Here is a 22,641-nt window from a genome sequence, read left to right as displayed (position 1 = left end):
AACAATGTGATGTAACTGTAGATGTGATTTACTTTTTTGTGTGTGTGTGATTTACCTTTTGATGAGATTTGAAAAAGGAAGCCTTCATCATGTTAAAAAAAAAAGGGAGATATGCAAATGTCAGAAAAATGTTAAATACATCCTAGTCACCAACATACTTTCTCTTTAGTTTGAAACAAGACTTTCTCACTCTGCCTTTCAGTTCAGTTCAGTCGCTCAGTTGTGTCCGGTGACCCCATGGACTGTAGCACATCAGGCCTCCCTGTCCATCACCAACTCCTGGAGTTTACTCGAACTCATGTCCATTGAGTCGGTGATACCGTCTAACCATCTCATCCTCTGTTGTCCCCTTCTCCTCCTGCCCTCAATCCTTCCCAGCATCAGGGTCTATCCAATGAGTCAGTTCTTCGCATCAGGTGGCTAAAGTATCGCAGTTTCAGCTTCAGCATCAGTCCTTCCCATGAATATTCAGGACTGATTTTCTTTAGGATGGACTGGTTGGATCTCCTTGCAGTCCAAGGGACTCTCAAGAGTCTTCTCCAACACACAGTTCAAAAAAAGCATCAGTTCTTCGGCGTTCAGCCTTCTTTATGGTCCAACTCTCACATCTATACATGACTACTGGAAAAACCGTAACTTTGACTAGACAGACCTTTGTTGGCAAACTAATGTCTCTGCTTTTAAATATGCTGTCTAGGTTGGTCATAACTTCTTCCTTCTTCTCTTTTGCCTTTCAGTGTAACTTAATGTCCTGTTTGGGGCTTCCTTGGTGGCTCAGATGGTAAAGAATCTGCCTGCAATGCTGGATACCCGGGTTCCATGCCTAGTCAGGGAAGATATTTACATATAAGTGGATCCTTAGATCCTTTCATTCACCCCAAGTGATTTATAAATGCCACATTTTAGAAAACAGTGCACATCTTTTCTGCTTAATTCGGGATTATCCTTCCGTTCTTAGACTAATTCCTCAGGTTAGCTATAAAGTCCTTCCAGGACTGCTCCCTAATTACCTCCTCCTTACACAGTAAGCATTAAATAAACTTTTATTGAAAGAATATGCCCTCATACTACTTTTTCATAGTAGTCACAACATGTCATAGTGTATTTCTGTGTCTTCTTAACTTGGTCATACATTCTTGGGCACTTTTGTACCCCAGATCTTGACAGAGCCCGCTGCGAGGGAATACACAGGAGGCGAAGGAACGTAACCAGCTCCTCTTCTGCACGGGCCCCCACCAGTTGAGCCCCGCCTTCTCCCCGAACCCCCAAGGCTGGTGGGCGGGGCCACGCGGTGACGCAAACCTTACGTTTCCGGTCCGAGAAACCGTCGCGTTTCTGGGGAGACGCCTCAGCCGGCAGTTAACCACCGTGCTCTGAACTCGGGTGTCGGCCGCTTCCATCACCCGCGTCACCATGGGGGCCGTGCTGGGCGTCTTCTCCCTCGCCAGCTGGGTGAGTTCGGGGTCTAGTGTCTCTGTTGGTCTTATGGCTTGGGGCTGGGGTGGGGGTGGCGCGACAGGGCTCCCCAAGCCGTGAGCCCCGAACGGGTCTGGGCCCCGGAGGCCAGGGGGTTGGGGGGCCGGCCCTGGGCTGCAGAGGGTATACAAACCCGGGGAGGTCCAGGGTGAAATCCGCGACGCGCTGCGATCGGATGCGGCCGTTCTCCTCCTGCGTTTGCTGAGGAACGTAAGAGGCCAGGTCTCCATTGTTTACAATCTGATCGCCCCGCCCCCGCCAGCCTTCCGGCTCTGGGTTCCTCTGGAGCTGGGATGGGGCCGGGGCTGGGCTCCCTAGGCCGGGGCTCTCTGGTTCATTTCCAAGCGCCGCCTTGGGGTGGCGTCATTTATTTGGGCGGTGGGGGCAGGGGGTGTGTGTGGATAATATATTTATCCCATAGCACAGGATTTGCCAAAGCTACAGAGTCTGTGGCAGAGGTGAGATTTTTAACCAAGGCCTGGGTGCGATTCTGGCTCAAGAGAAAGAAGGCCTTGTGATTATTCAGAATTGGAAGTCATGGCCTGAACATTTTGGGGCCTCGTACAAGTCATTTCTTTCTGGCTTCCCTTAAGATGAGGACCATCATCCCAGCATTCCTCGCCTCCAGAGCTGTTGTGAGGATGAAGTGAATAAATGGGTTGAATCACTTTGTATATATGGGTTGAATCAGTTTGTAAATTGTAAACGTCATATTTGCAAAAGGAAAATTATGGTATCTATGGAAGAGAATATGCTGAGTTCACTCATACATTCACTTCAGAGGGGCATGATTCCTTCACATCATTTCCTTGTTTCCTAATTCCCCGCCTGACTTAATTGGCCAAGGAGTCAATCTCAGCTCATTCCACGTCCCTATCTTAGGGACAGACTATATTTTCCATCCTTTAAGATTGTTGAACATAAAGCAAAAGAGCTATTGGTCATTAAGGGCCTCGTGGCTTTCCAGTATTTTGACCTTGCCAAAAATAAGAAATCTTACATGGTTTATTTAATACACCTGTTTAGATACAAGTTTCATGAAATAATTCTTTGGCCTCTGCTGTACTTTTTTCCGTCACAGTGAAAAAATAATCCTGGCCAGTTGATTTTTACAGTGTTTTACAAAATAAGTGTTTTGCAAATACTTACAGTATATTTACAAAATTGCAGCATTTACAAAATAAGATTTAGGGGAAAATAGTTAAGAAGGTCATTAACTAGGGAGTAATATGGTAACTTGAAATCTGAAACACATGGTGGCTTTGATATAAAGCCAAGATTTGAGCTGATGCCATCAAAACATTTCTACCTATACATCACTTTTATAGTTTACTGATTTCTTTTGTTCAATGGGAACAGCAAGTAATTGAGTGTACCAGGGAATGGAGTGAAGGGAAGGAGAATTAAAAGAAAGGTAAAGGGAGCCAAGTCATGTAGATGCCCAGTGATCAACCTAAGGACTTTGGCTTTTACTCTTTCCTGATGATGGGGATCCATTAGAGAAAAGAATGATGTGAACTGACACCGTGTTGCTGTGTGGAGAATAGATGGTGAAAAAGAAAGGGTAAAGCAGTGCTAGGGGAGGAAAACCTTTTATCCTGTTCTCTGTGGATTAGTGGTCGGGCCTGCAAATTAAACTAAGACAAGTTAGCAAGAAAAAAAAGTTTGTACTTGTGCAACCCACATACCTGTAGGAGTTTGCAGAGATGAACAACTTGAAAGAGCGGTTAGAATATAGGATTTTATTATATGCCTTTCTTAACGGGTGGAGGGGTGCAGGAAAGCGCTTCCCTGGGAAGAACAAAGAGGTTTCTTTAGGAAAGGGGAATGGGTTTTTAGGAGAACAAACAGGAGATAAGAAAGTGTGTGATAATACTTGTTTATGTGAGTGCAGAGGTCTTTTTCTCTTCTTCAAGGCAATAAAACTCCCTTGGAGAGAGAATTTATGGCAGTTGCTACATTCAGTCAGATGAGAAATGCTCTGAGAGGGCATTTTTCCCCCTGTGTCTTTGGAATCTCACATGTTTTCATCTTAAGATAATTTTTATACTAACTCAGGGTTCTGAATGGGTTACTGTAGCAGCGGAGCTATTGCATTTAATCCAGGTGAGAGATGATAGTGGTGACTGGACCAGTGTGATGACTGAGGATGCTGTGAAAGTAGCTAGATTCCGGATACATTTTGAGGTTCGAGCTGGTGTGCGGATAAATGGAATGAGAGTTTTGGGAAAAGAAGGCATCTAGGATGGCTGCACGGTGTTTGACCCGGGCAACAGGAAGAGTGAGCCTGGGTGCTTGGACTCTTTAATCAATAGAAATTAGTAGGAGGCCAGACGAGAATTTCAGGCAAGCAGGAGGAAGGAAAAACAAGCAACAGGTGCCTTTGCTTGCTCCCAAGGGGTGGAGGATCTGGTTCCTTAAATGGGATGTGGGTAGGGACGGATCAGTGGGTTGAGTAAGAGATGTGGCTAAAGCTGTCTGCCCCCCCCCCCCCCCCCCCCCCCCGCCTTGCTGCTGTTACATGCAGGGACCATGCACAATACCCTGTGCTGTTTTGCTCTCCGCGGCTCAGAAGTAGCAGTTGGTTTATGGCCCTGTTGTATCTTATTGTTCATGCAGGCAGTTATTTTTAGTCCCTTACAGTTTCTTTGTATTCTGCTGCTCAAGGGTTGGTCCAGGTGCAAGCACTCTGGGAAAGGGTCCCAGGTTCCAGCTTATCTCAAGTAGAGTTATTTATGGAGATAGGTGTGGAGCCTTATACCAAGGTCACAGATGCGGAGCTCCACACCAAGGTCATCTCTGGAACTGTCTGAGCCCCATAGCAACTGTTGCCATGAACCCCCCTGATCTAAACCAGCCTGCTCCCTGACCCCATATTAGGTACAAATACTCACCGTAATACTCACCCTCTAGCACCCTAACCAAGCACCTAATGCCACCCTTCCAGCAGGGTTTTTTTTCTGTCTTGAGGCTATAAAAGTGAAAGTGATAGTGTTAGTTGTTCCGTTGTGTCCGATTCTCTGCCACCCCATGGACTGTAGCCTGCCAGGCTCCTCCCTGCATGGACTTCTCCAGGCAAAATTACTGGAGTGGGTACCGTTCCCTTCCCCAGGGGAATCTTCCCGACCCAGGGATCAAACCCAGGTCTCCTAGTAACTCTCGAAGGGGTCTGCTCTCCCTTGAACCGGCCCACTGTTCTAACAGGTGGCTCTCCATGGTCTGTCCGGAGGTTGGCCCTCTGTGCTAACAGCCAGACTCCCACTCCAGTAAACTCTTCTCTTATTCTGTCTCGTGTCTGGAAATTCTTTTCTAACCTGCACACAGATCATGAAAATAGGGGAGTGACGTAACATATAGTAAGATACGTTTGTTGCGCAGTTTGAGTACCTATTGTGTAAGGTGCAAAAGATAGAATGCTAGGTGGTCATCCCCTGCCCACTCCAGGTACAGACAGTTATAAACAAGTAAGAAGGTGTACTGGTTTGCCAGGGCTGGATAACAAAAGACCACAAAGTGGATGACTTAAATAATAGAAATTGATTGGCTCGTCATTTGGAGGCTAGAAGACTTGAGATTAAGGTGTCAGCCAGGTTGGTTCCCAGAACTCTGTTCCAGGCTTCTTCCCTAGTTCCTGGTGGTTTGGCAGCAATCTTTGGTGTTCCTTGGTTTATAGATTTCTGCCTTCATCTTTGCATGACGTTCTCTCTGTGATGCTCAGCTGTATTCAGATTTCTCCTTTGTATGACACCAGTCATGTTTGATTAGGGGCCCACTTTTCTCCAGTAAGACATTATTTTATGGAGTTATATCTGTATTGACCCTGTTTCCAAATCAGGTCACATTCTGAGGCACTGGGGATTAGGACATAAACGTATGAATTTTGGAAGACATAATTCAATTGATAGCAAACAGTGGGCAGTTATTATTAATTGGCTAGAGGAAAAACAGCTAAAGGAGTTAGAAGCATGTGAGTGCAGACGAAATGAACTGGAAGCAATTAGTGTCATTGTTTTTAGCTGTAAAATGTCTGTATCTCTATCTATGACCAGACACAGACTTCTGTTATGGTCTTTTGACCCAGACTGTAGTTAAGGATTGAAGACTGGGGCTGGGGGGTCAATTCCCCATGGCTGTTTTGATTATGGATATTACTGGTTATCGTGATATATGGAGCCCCTGCTATGAAAGAAATTATGCTAGGTGCTATATACTGCTGACATTATCTCATAAAAGATTATCCCTGGGGCCATACTGTAAACCAGAATCCCCCAGTGTCTGCATCTGCTGTTTCTGCTGATGATTCTGAATTAGCCTATCCTTGTAATGTGCCTTGATAACGTCACCTGTCAATTCAAGTGGTTTCCTAATCAGGCATATAGAAGAACGGCTCAAAGCATGTCCTCTCGTCTGGAATGCTCGTTAGGAGAGTTTAGCTGACCAAAGATCCAGGTGACTCTTTTTTTCAAGTGAGGGGAAGTTCACATAACATAAGATTAACTATTTTAAAGAGTATAATTGTGTCATTTAGTACATTCACATGTTGTGCTGTCATAACATATGTCTGGTTCCAGAACATTCTCACCACCGCAAAGAGAAACTCAGTGTCCGCTTAGCAGTCACCTCTCTTCCAGCCTCTGGAAACCACTCCTCTGCTTTCCGTCTCCAGATCGACCTGTTTTGGGTATTTCATATGAATGAAATCACATAGTATGTGACCTTTTGTGTCTGGCTTCTTTCACTTGGCATCATGTTTTCGAGGTTCACCCATGTTGTACCAGCTATCAGTACTTCATTTTTATGGCTAGATAATAGTCTGCCCTTTGTGGGTATCTATATGCTATTTATCCATTCACCAGCTGATGGGCATTTAGGTTGTCTCTGCCTTTCAACAGTTGTAGATGGTGCTGTTTGGAACATTCATGTCCAAATTTTGTTTGAATACTTGCTTCAGTTCTTTTGGGTGTATGTGTGAGTTGGAATTACTGGGTCATATGATAATTCTGTGTTTAATTTTGAGGAGTCTCTGGGTTACTCTTCAGTGGAGCCAAAAGTCTTTTGCTTCTGTTATTTGTAAGGGTTTCTGTGTAATGTTGCCTTATGCTGTAATATTAGATTTGGTAGCTAGGATTCTCAGAAATCAGCAGGTGAAGTTAGGTTTCAGTTTTTCTCAGTATTAAGATATATTGTTTTTAAACAAAATATGCTGTCTGTGGGAACATAACCAACACTTAGTGGGCCTTTACTATGTTTTAAGTACTGTGTTGAGTGCTCATTTAATATAGCAGTGTCTGAAGGAGGAAGATTCTGTTACTGAGTTTATTTTACACATGGAGAAATAAGCTTACATTTTGTAACTTGCTGAGGTAAAATGGTAGAAATAACACTGACTCCAGAGCTTGCTGGGGTCCAGCCTCAGCAGGATCCAGGGATACCCTCAGGATGGACGGTGTTGGCAAGAGAGAAACTGAGGCAGCCTCTCAGTCTTTCTTTGGACTGCCTGTTTATTTCAAGCTTATGATTCTCTTTTATACTTTTACAAAAGCATTAGGTCAGAGGTTTGATATTTTTAGTTCCCATTGACCCAGATTTATTTTTCTCCAAAAATCATTGTTGCCCCTCAAAAGGAGTTCCTTCCTCAGCGATTCTCTTATCTACTTCTTCTCATGTGTCCTTGTGAATACACTGTAACTCATGCTAACGTCTGGGCTGCATACCGCGTTCCTCAGTTTATTTCGTATCTTTCTAAGTCCTGTTTGCCCCTAGTATCCTAAGTTCACTATTTCTTAGAAAGGGCTTCTAGCTAATAATATCTCTAAAGTCCCTAATTTCTGTAAGCTATAGTAGAATATGCTAACATTACAGCAATCCTTAAATCTTTAGCTTCTAACTATTTAAATTATTCCTAAGCCCTAAATTCAGCAAACTTCTTTGCCATAAACATTTTTCTCACAAATGGGCCTCAGATAGGAATCCCTCCCATGGTCTCAAGCTGCGGCCTCTGTGCTCACCCTGGAACACTCTTTTGTAAAAGTCCTTGAACAAATGTCAGTGATTAACTTTATGAATTATTCTTTGAGCACAGCTGCAGAAGGCTTTATGCCTTCTCTTGCTCCTCTCAAAAACAGTAAGCACCTTAATATTCTCTTCAGTCAACTCAGCAGAGGAAAGGAAAACACAAGTCAGAATCACAAAGCCTAACTCCTCATTCTGGGTGTGTGCCTACGGAACAAAGGGAGGGGGTTTAGGGCCGTGCCTCTAGTTTGTCAGTAATGCCTAACGCGGCTCCGACAAGAGCTCGTGCTTTTAACCACTTGCTCCCAGCTCTGACTCTCAGAGAAGGCTCTCGGAGCCTGGGGTGCCTGGCCTCTGTCCTGGATGCCGGGAAGGGGCCGCTGAAGGCCGTCTCACGCGGCGATGCTCTGTCCGTTGCAGGTCCCATGTCTTTGTGGCGGAGCGTCGTGTTTGCTGTGCAGTTGCTGTCCCAACAGTAAGAATTCCACCTTGACTCGCCTCATCTACGCTTTCATCCTCTTCCTGGGCACCGTTGTCTGTTTTATCATGTTTCATGAGGGGATGGAGACTCAGCTGAAAAAGGTAAGTAGAAGTAACATTACATTAACATTACAATAACAAGTAACATTATTAATGTAGTGGTTTTAATTATTTTATGTTTTGCAAAAATTTTAGTTGTAATTAGTATTTATTTCTTCACTGTTGTGAAACTCAATCAAGTTCAGTGGATTGGTTGGGATCGTACATTTCAGTTCTAGTCAAGACAGAGTAGGAAGGTATTAATCTTTTCCCAAAGTAAAGGTAGTATCAGAAGCAACATCTTTAGTCTAACAACTTTCGAAAAGATACTAAAAGAGTGGCCTCAAAGCTCTTTTAAATAAAGTATATTTTAATCTAGACTAGCCTTTATTTGCAGAGAAGGGCCAAAAAGAGAGCACTTGACTTTTATTTTTAAAATGCAACTTGTTTATATTGTTCGGTGACAAGATTGTAAGTGAATTGAAAGCCAAAGCAAAAAGTCCCACAGGAGGGTCTTGCAGTTGTTGAAGTGGCCGGTTTTATAAATCCAGGCTTTTCTGTGGTGGGATCGAATCTCTCTTTAAATGTGGGTATTCCCTTAGCATTAAAATGTTTTTTCTTTCCAGATACCTGGATTCTGTGATGAAGGACTTAGTACCAGGATTACTGATATTATGGATAAAGATTGTGATGTGCTGGTTCGTTATAAAGCTGTGTATCGAATCAACTTTGCCTTGGCCGTCTTCTTCTTTGCCTTTTCTCTGCTCATGTTAAATGTGAAAACGAGTAAAGATCCCAGAGCAGCCATACACAATGGGTAGGTAGGAATTATTTATTGTTAACTTGTCACAGTGTTGTATCTTCGCCTTCAGCGGTTAATGTTGCCATTTTGATGAAAGCAGTGCAGTATATAATCAGTGGCCCAGATGTACTTCTCATCTATTATACATGGGAAGTTGTGTCAAGGTCATTTTCAGTTGGAGCCCTGCAGTATAGCGGAGGTAGAGTGGACAACAAGAATCTTTTTTTTTTTTTTTGTATTATTTATTTATTTAGTATTTTTTAAAAATATTTTTGCGTCAGGTTCCTATATTTCTCGGCACACCTATGAAACCGTTCGAGCATTGTACTAGGCACTTCACACACAGAAACACACACTTTTTTTTCTGTTGTTAAAAGATAAACATGTACCTGATATGTTTAGACAGGATACAGAAAGATAAATAGTGAATATATTTGGGGCACTGATTCACATGTTCTGTCGCTTCCCACTCCTGATCCCCAGTTCCTCTTTTACATGTATTTCAGAGAGGTTAAAGAAATTGCCTAAGATCTCTCAGCTAGAGAGGGTTGGCGCTGGGATTGAAACTCCAATCTGTTCAGCTCCAAAGCTGCTTGCTTTCCACGCTGCCATGCAAAGTAGTGTTTAAAGGTTGACTAAAAGCCAGGTTTGGACTTGTGATGAGCTGTGTGATTGAGGGCAAGGGGTTTATGTCCAGTTGCCTGATGTGCAGCTTGCCAAACTGAGATGCTGAGATTTGCAGCAGAGCCCAGAAGACACATCTTGGATCCGCCTCCCTGAAGGCCAGAGGCTGTAGATACTTACGGGATAAAGAAGCAGGGTAGTCTTACTTGTGGGAATGGGAAGGTAAGGAACAGGTGCTGTAACCGGTGTTCTGCACAGGTCTTTATCTTAATTACAAGCTTGAAATGGCAACCCACTCCAGTATTCTTGGCTAGAAAATCCCATGGACAGAGGAGCCTGGTGTCCATGGGGTCGCAAAGAGCGACTGAGCGACTTCACTTTCACTTTCTTTAACAGGATACTTAGCATAATCAGGGGGTGGAGTTTTTGGCACTCTGAATTCATTGAACACCCTGTGCAGGCCCTGTTGTAGGGTCAGTAGTCCCAACCAGTGTTAACCAGCTTGAACTGGACAAAAACTAACTCCCGGTTTCTGAAAAACAGCTTAAGTCCCCGTTGCTGTAGCAACCCATACATCAGAGGCAAGTATCTATAGGGGTGGTTAAAGAGTCTTGGGATATATTATCTAGGCTGTAGGTAGGAAGGTATGAAATTTGAAAAAATTTAGACAAGCCTTTTGAAGGCAAGGCCACAAATGGAGGAGTTCTTTAACGAGCTGTTAAAGCAGGGAAACTCTAAGGTAATGTGTTTCTTTCTTATTAACGTGAATGATTGGGTCTCTGCTAATATTTGTCCTCAAACCGTGTGAAATACTGAGTGAAGTAGCTTCATGTCAGATGAAGAAACAAGCCCAATCATGTTGAAAGTGGCTAGTAAGGCTTTATTTTTACATTTCAGAAGTTTATTTTCTCAATGAAAGGGAAAAATTAGCATTTCATAAGTGTACTTTTATATTTTAATAGATTTTGGTTCTTCAAAATTGCTGCCATTGTTGGTATCATGGTTGGATCTTTCTATATTCCTGGAGGCCACTTCAACACAGGTATGGTTCACTATAACAGGGGCTAATTATAATGTACACAAACTCTATAGATGACTGCATTCATTACTGATTTCGCAGAACTGGTAATTAAGTGAGATGGTGTTCAATTATCATGACTTGATACTAATATTAAGATATTAATTGACTGATTAAAGCCAGGAGACATTCAGCCCACTTCACAGCTATTCTGAAACCAGATGTTAATTGTTTGCCAGTATTTTAGGTTTCCCTTCTCACTTGGCAGTATGAAGTTAATCGGGCTTGTCAGCATAAGGACTTGTAACCGTGTGCTCCACCATCCCCGTTTTAACCCGCTTCCTTTTTGTGGCGTCATATGGCATCTGTGGATTTCCATTGTGATTTATATCCCTATGAGTAAAGGAAAGGGCTTACATCTTTTCCATTTGTAATGTTAGACCATGGGCTCTCCTTAGCACAAGCTAGAATAGATTTTAAAAGGTCTGAAACCCAACAGAACACCTGTCACAGAATGCCTTTGAGTTTGGAATTGCGATAATCTTGCTGTACTGCTCAAGACAGAATATGTCTTATTATTACCTTTTCTTACTTGAAACCTTTTTAGTGCGTTGGACAGTAACACTCTGGTATGTTACTCCTGTGGTAAAGAATAACTTTGTGCTTTTGGTTTGTAGCCTGGTTTGTTATTGGCATGGTAGGGGCTTTCTTCTTCATCCTCATCCAGCTGGTGCTGTTGGTAGACTTTGCTCACTCTTGGAATGAATCATGGGTAAATCGAATGGAAGAAGGGAATCCAAGATGCTGGTATGCCGGTAGGTGTCAAACCCCTATGAGAGCCACACTGCATTATACTACGTTAAACTGGGTGAAAATTGATCCTCGTTAGTTTAAAAGTTTGTTATAACTGTGAGCATTCATGTTCATTTTCTATTTTCTAGCTTTACTGTCTATCACAAGCTTGTTTTATATCCTGTCAATCATCTTTGCCGGGTTGCTGTACAAATACTACACCAAACCAGATGGCTGCACAGAAAACAAGTTCTTCATCAGTTTTAATCTGATCCTTTGTGTGGTGATTTCTGTTTTGTCAATCCATCCAAAAATTCAGGTATGGTTATGATTTCTGCTTCTTCCTCCTATGAGAGATTTTTAATTAATGCTAAACTTGAAACCTAGGTAACCTTTTGTATGAATTTATGTCCAAGTTTATCTACTTAAATGTTTTTCTACTGTAGCGTGATAAAGTCTTCATAAGTAATCATAAAATGTGCCATTGAATGTCAGTATTATAATTAAATGAATAATTTCCCTATTATTTAAGGGGGGAAAAACTATGTAACTTGAGAATTTATTATCCTTATAAAATTGTTTATATCACAAGAATGAGTCTTAGAAATCTTTAGCAGAGGTATTTTAGGGGAATTAAACTAGAAAAATATGATTTTAATATTTAAAACACAACTCATGCTCCTGAGTTTCCTCATTTAAATACCATATTTTAAAAATTCATGGATCTTCAGATATGAAATATGAAAAGAACATCACCTCTCCTTTTAAAAGTGAGAAAACTGAAGGTCCAGAGAGTTGATGAATTACCTCGCTAGTTAAGGGCAAGGCTTAGCTTTGATTTCACTATACCAGGGAACTAGTGGTAAATCCAAGCCTTTGTATGATACACAGGAATTTCCAGGGTTAAGAAATGCCTGAGAATAGGTGGTATATGCCTCCTCTTTCTTGGTTATTTTTCAAGCTAACTTAAACTGAAAGGTTACTTGTCATCTTTCATCTGTCAAGCAGGGTCAAAAGGTTCTCAATAGCAGCTCAGTGGGTCCCAGGAAGTACGTTTTTAGAAATCCAGCCCTTGCAGTTCCTATTGTTTTCTTTTCGATTCCATAGGAACACCAGCCTCGTTCTGGCCTCCTGCAGTCTTCTCTCATCACCCTCTACACCATGTACCTCACGTGGTCAGCCATGTCCAATGAACCTGGTAAGCAAATTTTAAAAGCACATGCATTTGATGGAAAGAAAGTAAGAAATGGGAGTTCTTTGGCAGTGGTTAGGACTCAGCTTTCACTGCTGTGGGTGTAGGCTTGATCCCTGGTTGGGAAACTTAAGATCCCACAAGCTGTGCCATGCACACCACGAGTAAAAGAAAGTACGAAATAACTCCTTTGGTGGGTGCCAGAACTAGAGCTGGAGCAAATGTCAGACAAACAAATGAACAAACAAAAACTTCACTTAAATGTACAATGCCTTTGGTATTTACCTCTCAAATTTTATTCTCCATGTCTGCTCCTAGCTGTTCAGAGCTGAAAGCCTAAAGGACCACCTGAAGGACCTTATATGTCCAGGCTTTTACCCAGACTAAATCAGATTAGTTAAGGGCTGAACAAGGCAACATTGTTTTGGCCCTTTGTAGAATTACGTTAATTGAATTTTATGTTGGTGGTACAGGCTTCAGAAGAAATAGCTGCAGGAAATCTCCTTTTGTAGGTCTTATGGGATTGTTTCTCAATATAGTATGTAGATGGGGAAGCAGTGGAAACAGTGTCAGACTTTATTTTTTGGGGCTCCAAAATCACTGCAGATGGTGACTGCAGCCATGAAATTAAAAGACGTTTATTCCTTGGAAGGAAAGTTATGACCAACCTAGATAGTATATTCAAAAGCAGACACATTACTTTGGCGACTAAGGTCCATCTAGTCAAGGCTATGGTTTTTCCTGTGGTCATGTATGGATGTGAGAGTTGGACTGTGAAGAAGGCTGAGCGCCCAAGAATTGATGCTTTTGAACTGTGGTGCTGGAGAAGACTCTTGAGAGTCCCTTGGACTGTAAGGAGATCCAGCCAGTCCGTTCTGAAGGAGATCAGCCCTGGGATTTCTTTTGGAAGGAATGATGCTAAAGCTGAAACTCCAGTACTTTGGCCTCCTCATGTGAAGAGTTGACTCATTGGAAAAGACTCTGATGCTGGGGAGGATTGGGGGCAGGAGGAGAAGGGGATGACAGAGGATGAGATGGCTGGATGGCATCACGGACTCGATGAACGTGAATCTGAGTGAACTCCAGGAGATGGTGATGGACAGGGAGGCCTGGCGTGCTGCGATTCATGGGGTTGCAAAGAGTCGGACACGACTGAGCGACTGAACTGAACTGAACTGTGGACTAGTTTTCAAGGAAAACCATTACCGCAGACCCTCCAATGATGACTCAACTTATTTTTATTGTATTCCTATATAACTGTGCAGAGACAGGAATAGGGATAAACTCCTTGTGCCCCTTTTTTTTTTTTTTTTAAATAACCAGGCCAATTTTTTGAATCTACCTTATTTTGCAAACAAATTTATCTTTTTTAAACTTTTTGTTTTATATTGGATTATATTTGATTAACAATGTTGCGACAGTTTCAGGTGTACAGCAAAGTGATTTAGTTGTACGTTTTCCCATTTAGGCTGTTACATAATATTGAGCAGAGTAGGTCCTTGTTAGTTATCCATTTTAAACATAGCAGTGTGTACATGTCCATCCCAACCTCCCCACCACCCTTCCCCCTGGTAACTCCAAGTTCCTTCTCTAAGTCTGTGTAAACTCCTTATACTTTAAGCGCACAACTGTAGAGCCCCAAAGGCTTGCTAGTTAAACTTCAAAACCAGTTAAATTGAGATTGACATTTATAAAATTGGACAAATACTCTGTTGCTGTAGTTTTCTTTACTCTTTATCAAAAACCAAGTCTTTGATTGCAATACAGAGGTGTTACTTACTGCCCAGTTGCAGGTTCTTTGAAGTATAACATTCTCATGTTTGAAATTGTGTTTTGTTACCATGACTGAGTGATGTGTAAACACACCCCTCACATCCTTTTGGACCCCGATGAGTTATCCCTAAAGACAAAAAGCAGTTTCTCATTGTCAGATCGTTCCTGCAACCCTGGCCTGTTGAGCATCATCACACACATGGCCTCATCCACCTTGGCCCCTGCGAATACAACTGCTCCAGCCCCTACCCCTGCTGTGCCGTCAGAGAGCGGGCCTTCTCTGAATAAGGAGAATTTCACTGGGCTGTTAGTCTTTGTTCTCTCCCTTTCCTATTCTAGGTAAGTTAAAAAGTCCTTGACTTGCCTCAGTTAACTCTAAAGTGATGTTTCTATAAGTTCAGTAAATCCTCTTGTGAAATAATTCCCCCCAGCCTTACTAAGAGATATGTTCTCCTTTGTATAGGAAGATAAAGCCCTTACCTGACCTGACTCTAGATTAGCTAGAATAGTGGCTCTGTTTAGGGTGATGTTTATTTTATGATCATTGTAAATAATATACGGAACTAGCAGAATCTTATGCACGAAATGCTCAAGTTGGTATTTAATCCAAAACCTCAGATACAATCTATGTTAGCAGTTTGTACTCATTCTCTCACCCATTTTTATTGATTGATATTGTCTATCTAATACTGTGTGATACTTTAATAATTTTAAAATGTGAAATAATACAAATAGGCCAGGATATATTTATATAAACTAACAGTGTAAGTGAGGGCAGTTTAAAGTAGGAAATGAAATTGTCCTCCCTCTAAATTCACCTTTTCTGTGGTTAAATTTTGGCACATATTATTTCAGACTTTTTTATTTTGCTTATACTTACTATCTATTAATCTATTTGTATCTATATTATTATGTATATTTTTATAAATAGTTACATAATTTTATATCACTTGATATATAATTTAAAAACAGAGAACATACTATATAATAGTATAATAGTACACTATTCTGGAATACATATGAATTTGTCATAATTTGGACAGCTTTGCACACATAATGTGTAGTTTTACCCTTTTTTTTTCCTTTTTTTCTTTTTTTAATTATTGCTTAAAATATGGGTTGGCAGCCATATTTTGGCTTGGGCCGACTTCCTATTTCTCTAAATAAAGTTTTATTGGCTTATAGCTATGTTCATTTGTTTCATGCTCTCTGTGACTATTTTTGTTTATTTCCTTTGATTCTTGATCTTAAGAGGGGAGCTTTTAATCTTTCACTATTAAATACAACTTTTTCATAGAGGCCCTTTATCAATTTGAGGAAGTTTTCTATTTCTAGTTTGAGTTTTTATCATAAAAAAGTATCAGATTTTTGCCAAAAAATTTTTTTCTTAATGTCTGTTGAGATATTCATGTGGAATTTGTCCTTTATTTGTATGTACTTTTAAATTCAGTCATTTAACAAACTTTTAGTGAGCATCTGCTGTATATTAGAAATGCATAGATGACTAAGGTCATTGCCAGGTCATTCCTTGTAAATAGCAAGGAAGACAGGAGTGGTTAAGTGATACAGCAGAAGGAAGAATAAGGAACTAGGGCAGTTTAATCCAGCCTAGTGATGGGGTGACATCAGAGAAGACTTCCTAGAGGACACGGTATGATTAGAGAGTTAAAGAGTGAGTGAGTTAGCTGGGCGAAGGCAGGCATTGCATTCTGAGCAAAGGAGAGATACTTCTGGAATCCTGGGAGAAGACACCGTAAGCATAGTGTATTCTGGGAAACCCCTCCAGGCAGTTAAAGCACCAAATTGTAACTGTTAGGATCAGAACTTTAAGCAAACCCTTCAGAAGCCCTTCAGTCCCCAAAGCAGGAGCAGTTTAGAAATAACCTTCACGTGTACAGGCCCGTGACAGCACTTCATCTTCATGGCCCCCTTCTGATTTACCTTCCTGGGATCACTTTGCAGCATCCGCAATTCCAGCAATAGCCAAGTAAGTAAGCTGACGCTGTCAGGAAGTGACAGCGTGATCCTCCGTGATACGGCTGCCAATGGCGCCAGCGATGAGGAAGACGGACGGCCTCGGCGGGCAGTGGACAACGAGCGAGAGGGGGTGCAGTACAACTACTCCATGTTCCACCTCATGCTCTGCTCGGCTTCCCTGTACATCATGATGACCTTGACCAACTGGTACAGGTAGGAGGCAGAGAACTGAGGAAGCCCACTTAGCTCCCTGGGGTTGCCTGTAAGAGCTCCTGACCTCAGAATCCTCTTCTTTTACCCATATAATGAAAGTGTGTTCAGTGCTCACGTTTTTCTGAAATACTTCTGAATTTTTTTTCTCCTCTTGCATTTAAAATCCAGTTGGAATGCCTACAGTGAAAATTATGGGAAGCCCTTCCAAACTTGAGTAACTCGAGAGAGAAAATCATGACATAAAGTGATCTGACTTGTCTTTGTTCCCTGAGTTTTCTTTGTCTAGAGATGGCCATGTAGAGTATTATGATCAAAGGAAACATCTGGTAAAGCAGGGAAGATTCAGTAAATTCATTTCAGTCTTGAATTTTACCAGTATGTAGAATAGCCAGATGTTCTTGAAGAACTTTTTGCAAGGAATGGTCAGAGGTCTTCATGCAGGCTAAAAGATAAAAGTTGTTTGAGCGGCAGAGCCCCCTGCTCATAAAAACAAAAAAATAGCAACTTTCTCAAGTCCCTTCTGGTAACTGACTACAGAGTAGTGAGTGTCAGGCGAGTTTCAGTGGAGACTTTCTTAGCTTTTGCTGAGGGGCCCCTATATGCTGAAATTAGGCTCCTTTACTTAACTCTCAGGGGCTTCCCAGGTGGCTCAGAGAATCTGCCAGCCAAGCAGGAGACGTGGGTTCGATTCCTGGGTTGGGAAGGTCCCCTGGAGAAGGGCATGGCAACCCACTCGAGTATTCTTGCCTGGGAAATCTCATGGACAGAAGAGCCTGGTAGGCTGTAGTCCCTGGGGTTGCAAAAGTGTCGGACTTAGTGACTAAACAACAGCAACCACCTAACTCTCTGCCGTTTTCTCAGCCCTGATGCAAACTTCCAGAGCATGACTAGCAAGTGGCCAGCTGTGTGGGTCAAGATCAGTTCCAGCTGGTTCTGCCTCCTCCTCTACGTCTGGACCCTTGTGGCTCCGCTTGTCCTCACCAATCGAGACTTCAGCTGAAGCTGAGTGCCAAGGACACCACTGAAATTCATAAAGGTCTCCTTTGCTGAAAGCTCCCTTACTGTTTACTTTCGCTTCAACTAATATATTAAGCAAATGCTTTGCAAATAAGACTATATCCAGGTTTATATCGGAGGGCAAGATGGAATAATGCTTGATGCAGGATCAGAACCTTTCATTTATATCTCTATTATGTTTATTTGTAAGGATAGAGAGCAAAAGGAACAGATTGTGTTTTAAAGTGAACTACAGCTGTGCTGTGAAGAGAGTTCTTTATTAAGACTTGTAGGTTCCTACAACTTTGATTTAAAATGTAAGACAAAAATGTTGGATATTTGAGGTTGTCATTAATATATTTCTATTGCAGTATCTTTAAAGAACAAAGTAATTATAATAATGCATTTATATGACAGTTTTCTTCTGTGAAAGTCTTTACTGTGTGATACAGGCCCTCTGTTCAGTCCTTAAACTCAGTGCTTGGGGAAAGGAGTCTGTGTGCAGGTCTTGCCCCAGAAGAGGGGTTGTTGGTATGGCTGCTGCTGCTACGTCTTGAAGTTTTTTTATTTCCTTTTTATTTTTTATACTACAGCATTGATGCTGCTTGATTCAAGCCTGTGGCTTTGCTAGAAATGTTAATTTCAATAAACGCTTTGTATGTTTGGTTAAGCTGAAGATTCACTTGAAAAACTGGTGCAGCTTTAGTCTATGTCATTATCTTGTTACAAGTATGTAAACTATAAATGCATGTGAATATATTTGCACTATAAAGGTATTTGATTAAAATAGAAAGACTTACACTTTTTAAGGTCCTTTCTTTAACAGCTTTGATGAGTTAGCAGCATTTTAGGTTTTTCATTGTTTTAGACTTTTTTGGGCAGTAAGACTTAAAAAGCATCTTCTGGAATGCTCTCCTGTTCCTTCTAAAATTTAAGGTCTGACCAGTGAGTAAAGTCTTGAACTCATTCAGAAGTTCTACTAAATGTCTTTCCTGGGCAAGACACTTGGGTAGATGAGAGATAAGGCTTGCGTTCTCTGGAAGCTTCTTTGGGAGAGGTGGCACAGAGGGAAGTAGGGTAGAGCAGCCTGCGTGCTCGGCGACGGTGCACCGCATGTTCTGTACCGGCCCCGTCAGGCCTGGGGTACAGCCGCAAACGGGACAGGCACCAGCTCTGCCGGCCTGGACTTAGCGTTTCAAAGAGGCGTTGCAATTAGTGCTGTGATTTAGGAATTGCAGAGAACTCACAGGAGAGGTGCCGGGTGGGGAGGGTCATGGTAGGCTTCCTGAGAAAAGTGATATCTAAGCCAAGAAACGTTAGGAGTTCACGAATGAGAGGAATAGGGGAGTGGAGTGGCACTGCTGAAGGATAGACTGAACTGCATGTGAAGGGTAGGGAGATTTAAAAAATAGATACACTGTGTTCAGTGGAGCTTTAATGGGGAGAAGTGGTCTGGGACGAGGCCACGAAGGGCTTTGTAAACCACACTGAAGAGTTTGGACCTTGTGCAGGGGCAGCAGGGAACAGAGAGTGCCGTGGGCAGATGGTCTCGTCAGTCACTGCAGCTGATGTATGGAGATGGGATCTAGAGAAGGAGACCGGGGCAGTCCTTATGAGATCTGAAGCAGAGAAGGCAAGTGAGAATAGAAATTGACAGCTGAGAGTTCCTCAGTAATTAAACGTTTTAACTTGGCAGTTGATTAGCTGTGGGAGAGAGGTTTATTCCTGAGTGATGCTAGTTTAGCCACCTGAAATCTCTGGTGGTGCTGTTTATATGGTGAGAAAAACCAGAAGCGGAGGAACAACCTGCGCTAGAAGAAAGATTGGAGGTGGGCTCTGAAGATGGCTGTTTGGGTTTGGAAGCATGCTTTGTTATTTTCTGTCAGGCTGGTCAGTAAATATTTACTGAGTACATACTATGCTTTACAACCTTAGGCAAATGACAAGCCATCTGAGCCTCAGTGTTTCCTTTGTTTGAAAGCTTATCTTGGTACAGAAGAGCATTTAGAGAGTAAAATTACTTTGCAAAGTGCTTAACCATTGTAAGCACGCTGGTGGTAGCCGCTCATCGCCACATGGGCTAAAATGAGACTGGTCAATAGTCAGAGGTCAGAGTTATTCAGCCGTAATCTAATGGAGGTGAGATTTGAGGGTTCTTACAGAATTAGACAGGGCCTAGAGCGGACAGTCTCAGCTGAGCTGTAGGTGTGGGGTCAGGAAGCAGGGCTTGATAGGAACTGTTGGAACTGCTACCATTTAAACCAGTACTTTATGCCTTGGCTCAGAGAGAAAATTGCCAGGGATGTGGAGGACAGTTAGGGAAGGTATAGCCCTTTACGCTGCCGGTGTAAAGCAGTCACCCCATTTTCCTTAAAGAAGGGCCAGCTAGATTAAGACCTTTAAGGGTCCTGAACTTTAAAAACATCACCATGTACCACCCCTCCCCCACCTTATGTCACTTAAAAGCAATACTAAACTGTAAAATAAGTGTAACAGAGTCCAATAAAGTTTTTATTTTTTTCTCATGATGATAACTTCGATATTAATTTGAAATAACAAATTCGCTTTTAAAACTGAAGGGGCAGTGTCCCTACTTTGCTTGGTTATGAAAGCAAGTTAAAACTGGCCTGTTGCTGGGACAGCCAGTAGTGTACTCAAGTTCAGCTCAGTTCAGTCGTTCAGTTGTGTCCGACTCTTTGCAACCCCATGAACCGCAGCACGCCAGGCCTCCCTGTCCATCACCAACTCCTGGAGTTCACCCAGACCCATGTCCATCGAGTCAGTGATGCCATCCAGCCATCTCATCCTCTGTCGTCCCCTTCTCCTCCTGCCCACAATCCCTCCCAGCATCGGGTCTTTTCCAGTGAGTCAGGTCTTTACATCAAGTGGTCAGAGTGTTGGAGTTTCAGCTTCAACATCAGTCCTTCCAATGGACACCCAGGACTGATCTCCTTTAAGATGGACTGGTTGGATCTCCTTGCAGTCCAAGGAATTCTCAAGAGTCTTCTCCAACACCACAGTTCAAAAGCACCAATTCTTCAGCACTCAGCTTTCTTTATAGTCCATCTCTCACATCCATACATGACCACTGGAAAAACCATAGCCTTGACTAGATGGACCTTTGTTAGCAAAGTAATGTCTCTGCTTTTTAATATGCTGTCTAGGCTGGTGTACTCAAGACTCAAGTGAATTATACATGTTGAGTGCTGAATCATACACATGCATTAAAAAAAAATCAGTATTTTAGGTAAGCTTAGGATTCCTCTGTAAAGCAAGAGGGTATTTTGAATCCTCAGACCTCATGGTGTCATCCCATTCTAGAAGAGTCCCCTGGTGTCTCATTGCCATGAAGCAGGCCTGTCTGTCCTGCACTGTTGCTGATTGGGGGCCCTGGCTCCGAGGTCAGCTGTGTGCCCTAGGAATTCATTAAAGGCAACAGTGTGGCTGCCACTTCTGCACGCTTAGAGCTGGGAGAAAGCTTGTCGGCCCTTCTCGGATTTCCCTTTCTGGGTTGCTCTTGCTAGGCATTCTGTTGGATGGGAAATAAAACTCTTGATAATCAAAGATACTCCCAAAGAATGGCTGTGGACCTGGTTTTCCGTGCTTTTGATGTTCTGGACCAAACCGTAACTCAGACCTAATTTAAACCCGACAACTTTTGTGTTCATTCCAGTCCCTGATTGATGATATTTTTCTTTTTAGATATTGAGGCTAAAGTGACTGTTCAGTACTATGAGACATGTATTTGATCTCCATGGATGGATGGCTGATGCCAGGCTCGTGCTTATTAATGGGAGCTGCTGTTCATCTCTTTACACGTCATGTCGGTCTCTCCATCCTGTTACTGCCCAAATCGGGCCACCTGCTCAGTAGTCTCCTCACTACCGTGGGGTGACTTCAGTCACATGGTGCCTGCATCCTCAGGTGAAGAAAAATGAGAGCTGCCCCCAAATAGCAACATGTCCCAAGGAAGGAACGGATATTATCCACAGCTTTGTAAAGTGTTGCTGATTCTCCCCTTTTGTAGATCACACTGAGGTGTAGAGAGGCTAGTGTCTTGCCCATAGACACTTTAGTAAGAAGCAAAGCAGAGAAACAAATCCAGGGCTGATTTAGATCCCAGTCTCCCTTGGCCCGTAAGGATGTAGGAGATAAACTATAGAGACTGCTTCATGTAGGGGTGCCAGGCCAGCTGACTGTCTACCCATTACTAATGAAGGAAAATTAGTAGCTCCTTGAAGGCAGTAACTGCTGTCCTACTGGGTCAGTGTATTCCAAGAGGGTTGGTACCTTATCAGATAAGAGAGCAAACATTTGGTTAAAGTTTCTCTTTTCTTCCATAAAAGTAGTGCCCCTAAAGGAATTTATTACCAGCTTTTAAAAGTATATATATAATTTTTTTTTGTATTAATTTGGCTGGGCCGGGTCTTAGTTGTAGCATGTGAACTCTTAGTTGCAGCATGTAGGATCTAGTTCCCTGACCAGGGATTGAACCTCAGGCCCCCTGCGTTGGGAGTGCAGAGTCTTAGCCACTGGACCACAAGGGAGGTCCCCATCCATACTCAGCAGCTTTAAATGCGATAACATGAAACATTTGGTGCCATTTATTGTATAGAAGTGCTGAACAAGTACTGTGAGGCGTGGTCACTGGAGAAAACTAAGGGGTATTTTAGAAGAGAAACCAGAAAGAGCTGACTCACAGAAAAAACTCCCAAAGTACCTAAGTTGATCCTTTTAACACTGTTATGGAGGTAAAAAGAATTGGATCCATGAACTCTGTCTTTCCAGACATGAGAAACAGAGTTCCTTTGAGAATGCTGACCTGAAGAGGTGGTATGTTGCAAGGTCAAGTACTTACTGTTGCGTCATCAAAGCCAGCAGTAACATGGATATTCCGAGGGTTTCTCAACTGGCCCATCGCCAACAAACCAGACCCGCCACAGATGGGGACCTAGCCCCTGTCTCCTCTGGGGAGATGAACAGAGGGCAGAGACAAAGCCATGAGGTCAGAGAAACAGCTAAGCAGCAGGCGACCAGAGCTGAGCAGGCCACACCCAAGTCACCCTCAAGGAGTTTGCGTTTACTTGTAGGTGCTTCCAGAATGAAGTGTTCAATTACAATCTGGGTCTCAAAAAACTAGGAACTTCTGCTTTCTATTCTCCAGGAAGCCAGAAAACAAGCCACTTTTTACACTGACGCTTTCTGACTCTATAAATACCTCCCTTCTTTCTATGGTCTGTCTGGGGG

The 22,641-nt window shown here is 42.5% G+C and overlaps 1 protein-coding gene across 1 annotated transcript; it reads left to right on the top strand.

The window, feature by feature from the left end:
• Positions 1 to 1,320: 1,320 nt before the first annotated feature.
• On the top strand, positions 1,321 to 19,922 carry SERINC3 (serine incorporator 3). The gene is made up of 10 exons (XM_015099893.3): positions 1,321 to 1,452; positions 7,909 to 8,070; positions 8,634 to 8,824; positions 10,396 to 10,475; positions 11,129 to 11,266; positions 11,393 to 11,562; positions 12,351 to 12,441; positions 14,367 to 14,547; positions 16,171 to 16,398; positions 17,260 to 19,922. Exons 1-10 carry the CDS (start codon positions 1,414 to 1,416, stop codon positions 17,396 to 17,398), a joined length of 1,419 nt encoding a protein of 472 aa, XP_014955379.1. The 5' UTR covers positions 1,321 to 1,413; the 3' UTR covers positions 17,399 to 19,922.
• The last annotated feature ends 2,719 nt before the right edge of the window (positions 19,923 to 22,641 follow it).

Source organism: Ovis aries, chromosome 13 (genome assembly GCF_016772045.2).
Source record: "Ovis aries strain OAR_USU_Benz2616 breed Rambouillet chromosome 13, ARS-UI_Ramb_v3.0, whole genome shotgun sequence".
NCBI lineage: Eukaryota > Metazoa > Chordata > Mammalia > Artiodactyla > Bovidae > Ovis > Ovis aries.
The sequence above is the reverse complement of the archived record's forward strand: the minus strand, read 5'-3'. Positions and strand labels throughout refer to the sequence as shown.

Excerpts from the sequence above, each read along its gene's own strand:
- SERINC3 (XM_015099893.3), top strand. The coding sequence starts at position 1,414 with ATGGGGGCCGTGCTGGGCGTCTTCTCCCTCGCCAGCTGG. Across the intron at positions 11,267-11,392 it reads TCCAAGATGCTGGTATGCCG|CTTTACTGTCTATCACAAGC; the intron begins GTAGGTGTCAAA and ends TCTATTTTCTAG. Across the intron at positions 16,399-17,259 it reads ACCTTGACCAACTGGTACAG|CCCTGATGCAAACTTCCAGA; the intron begins GTAGGAGGCAGA and ends CCGTTTTCTCAG.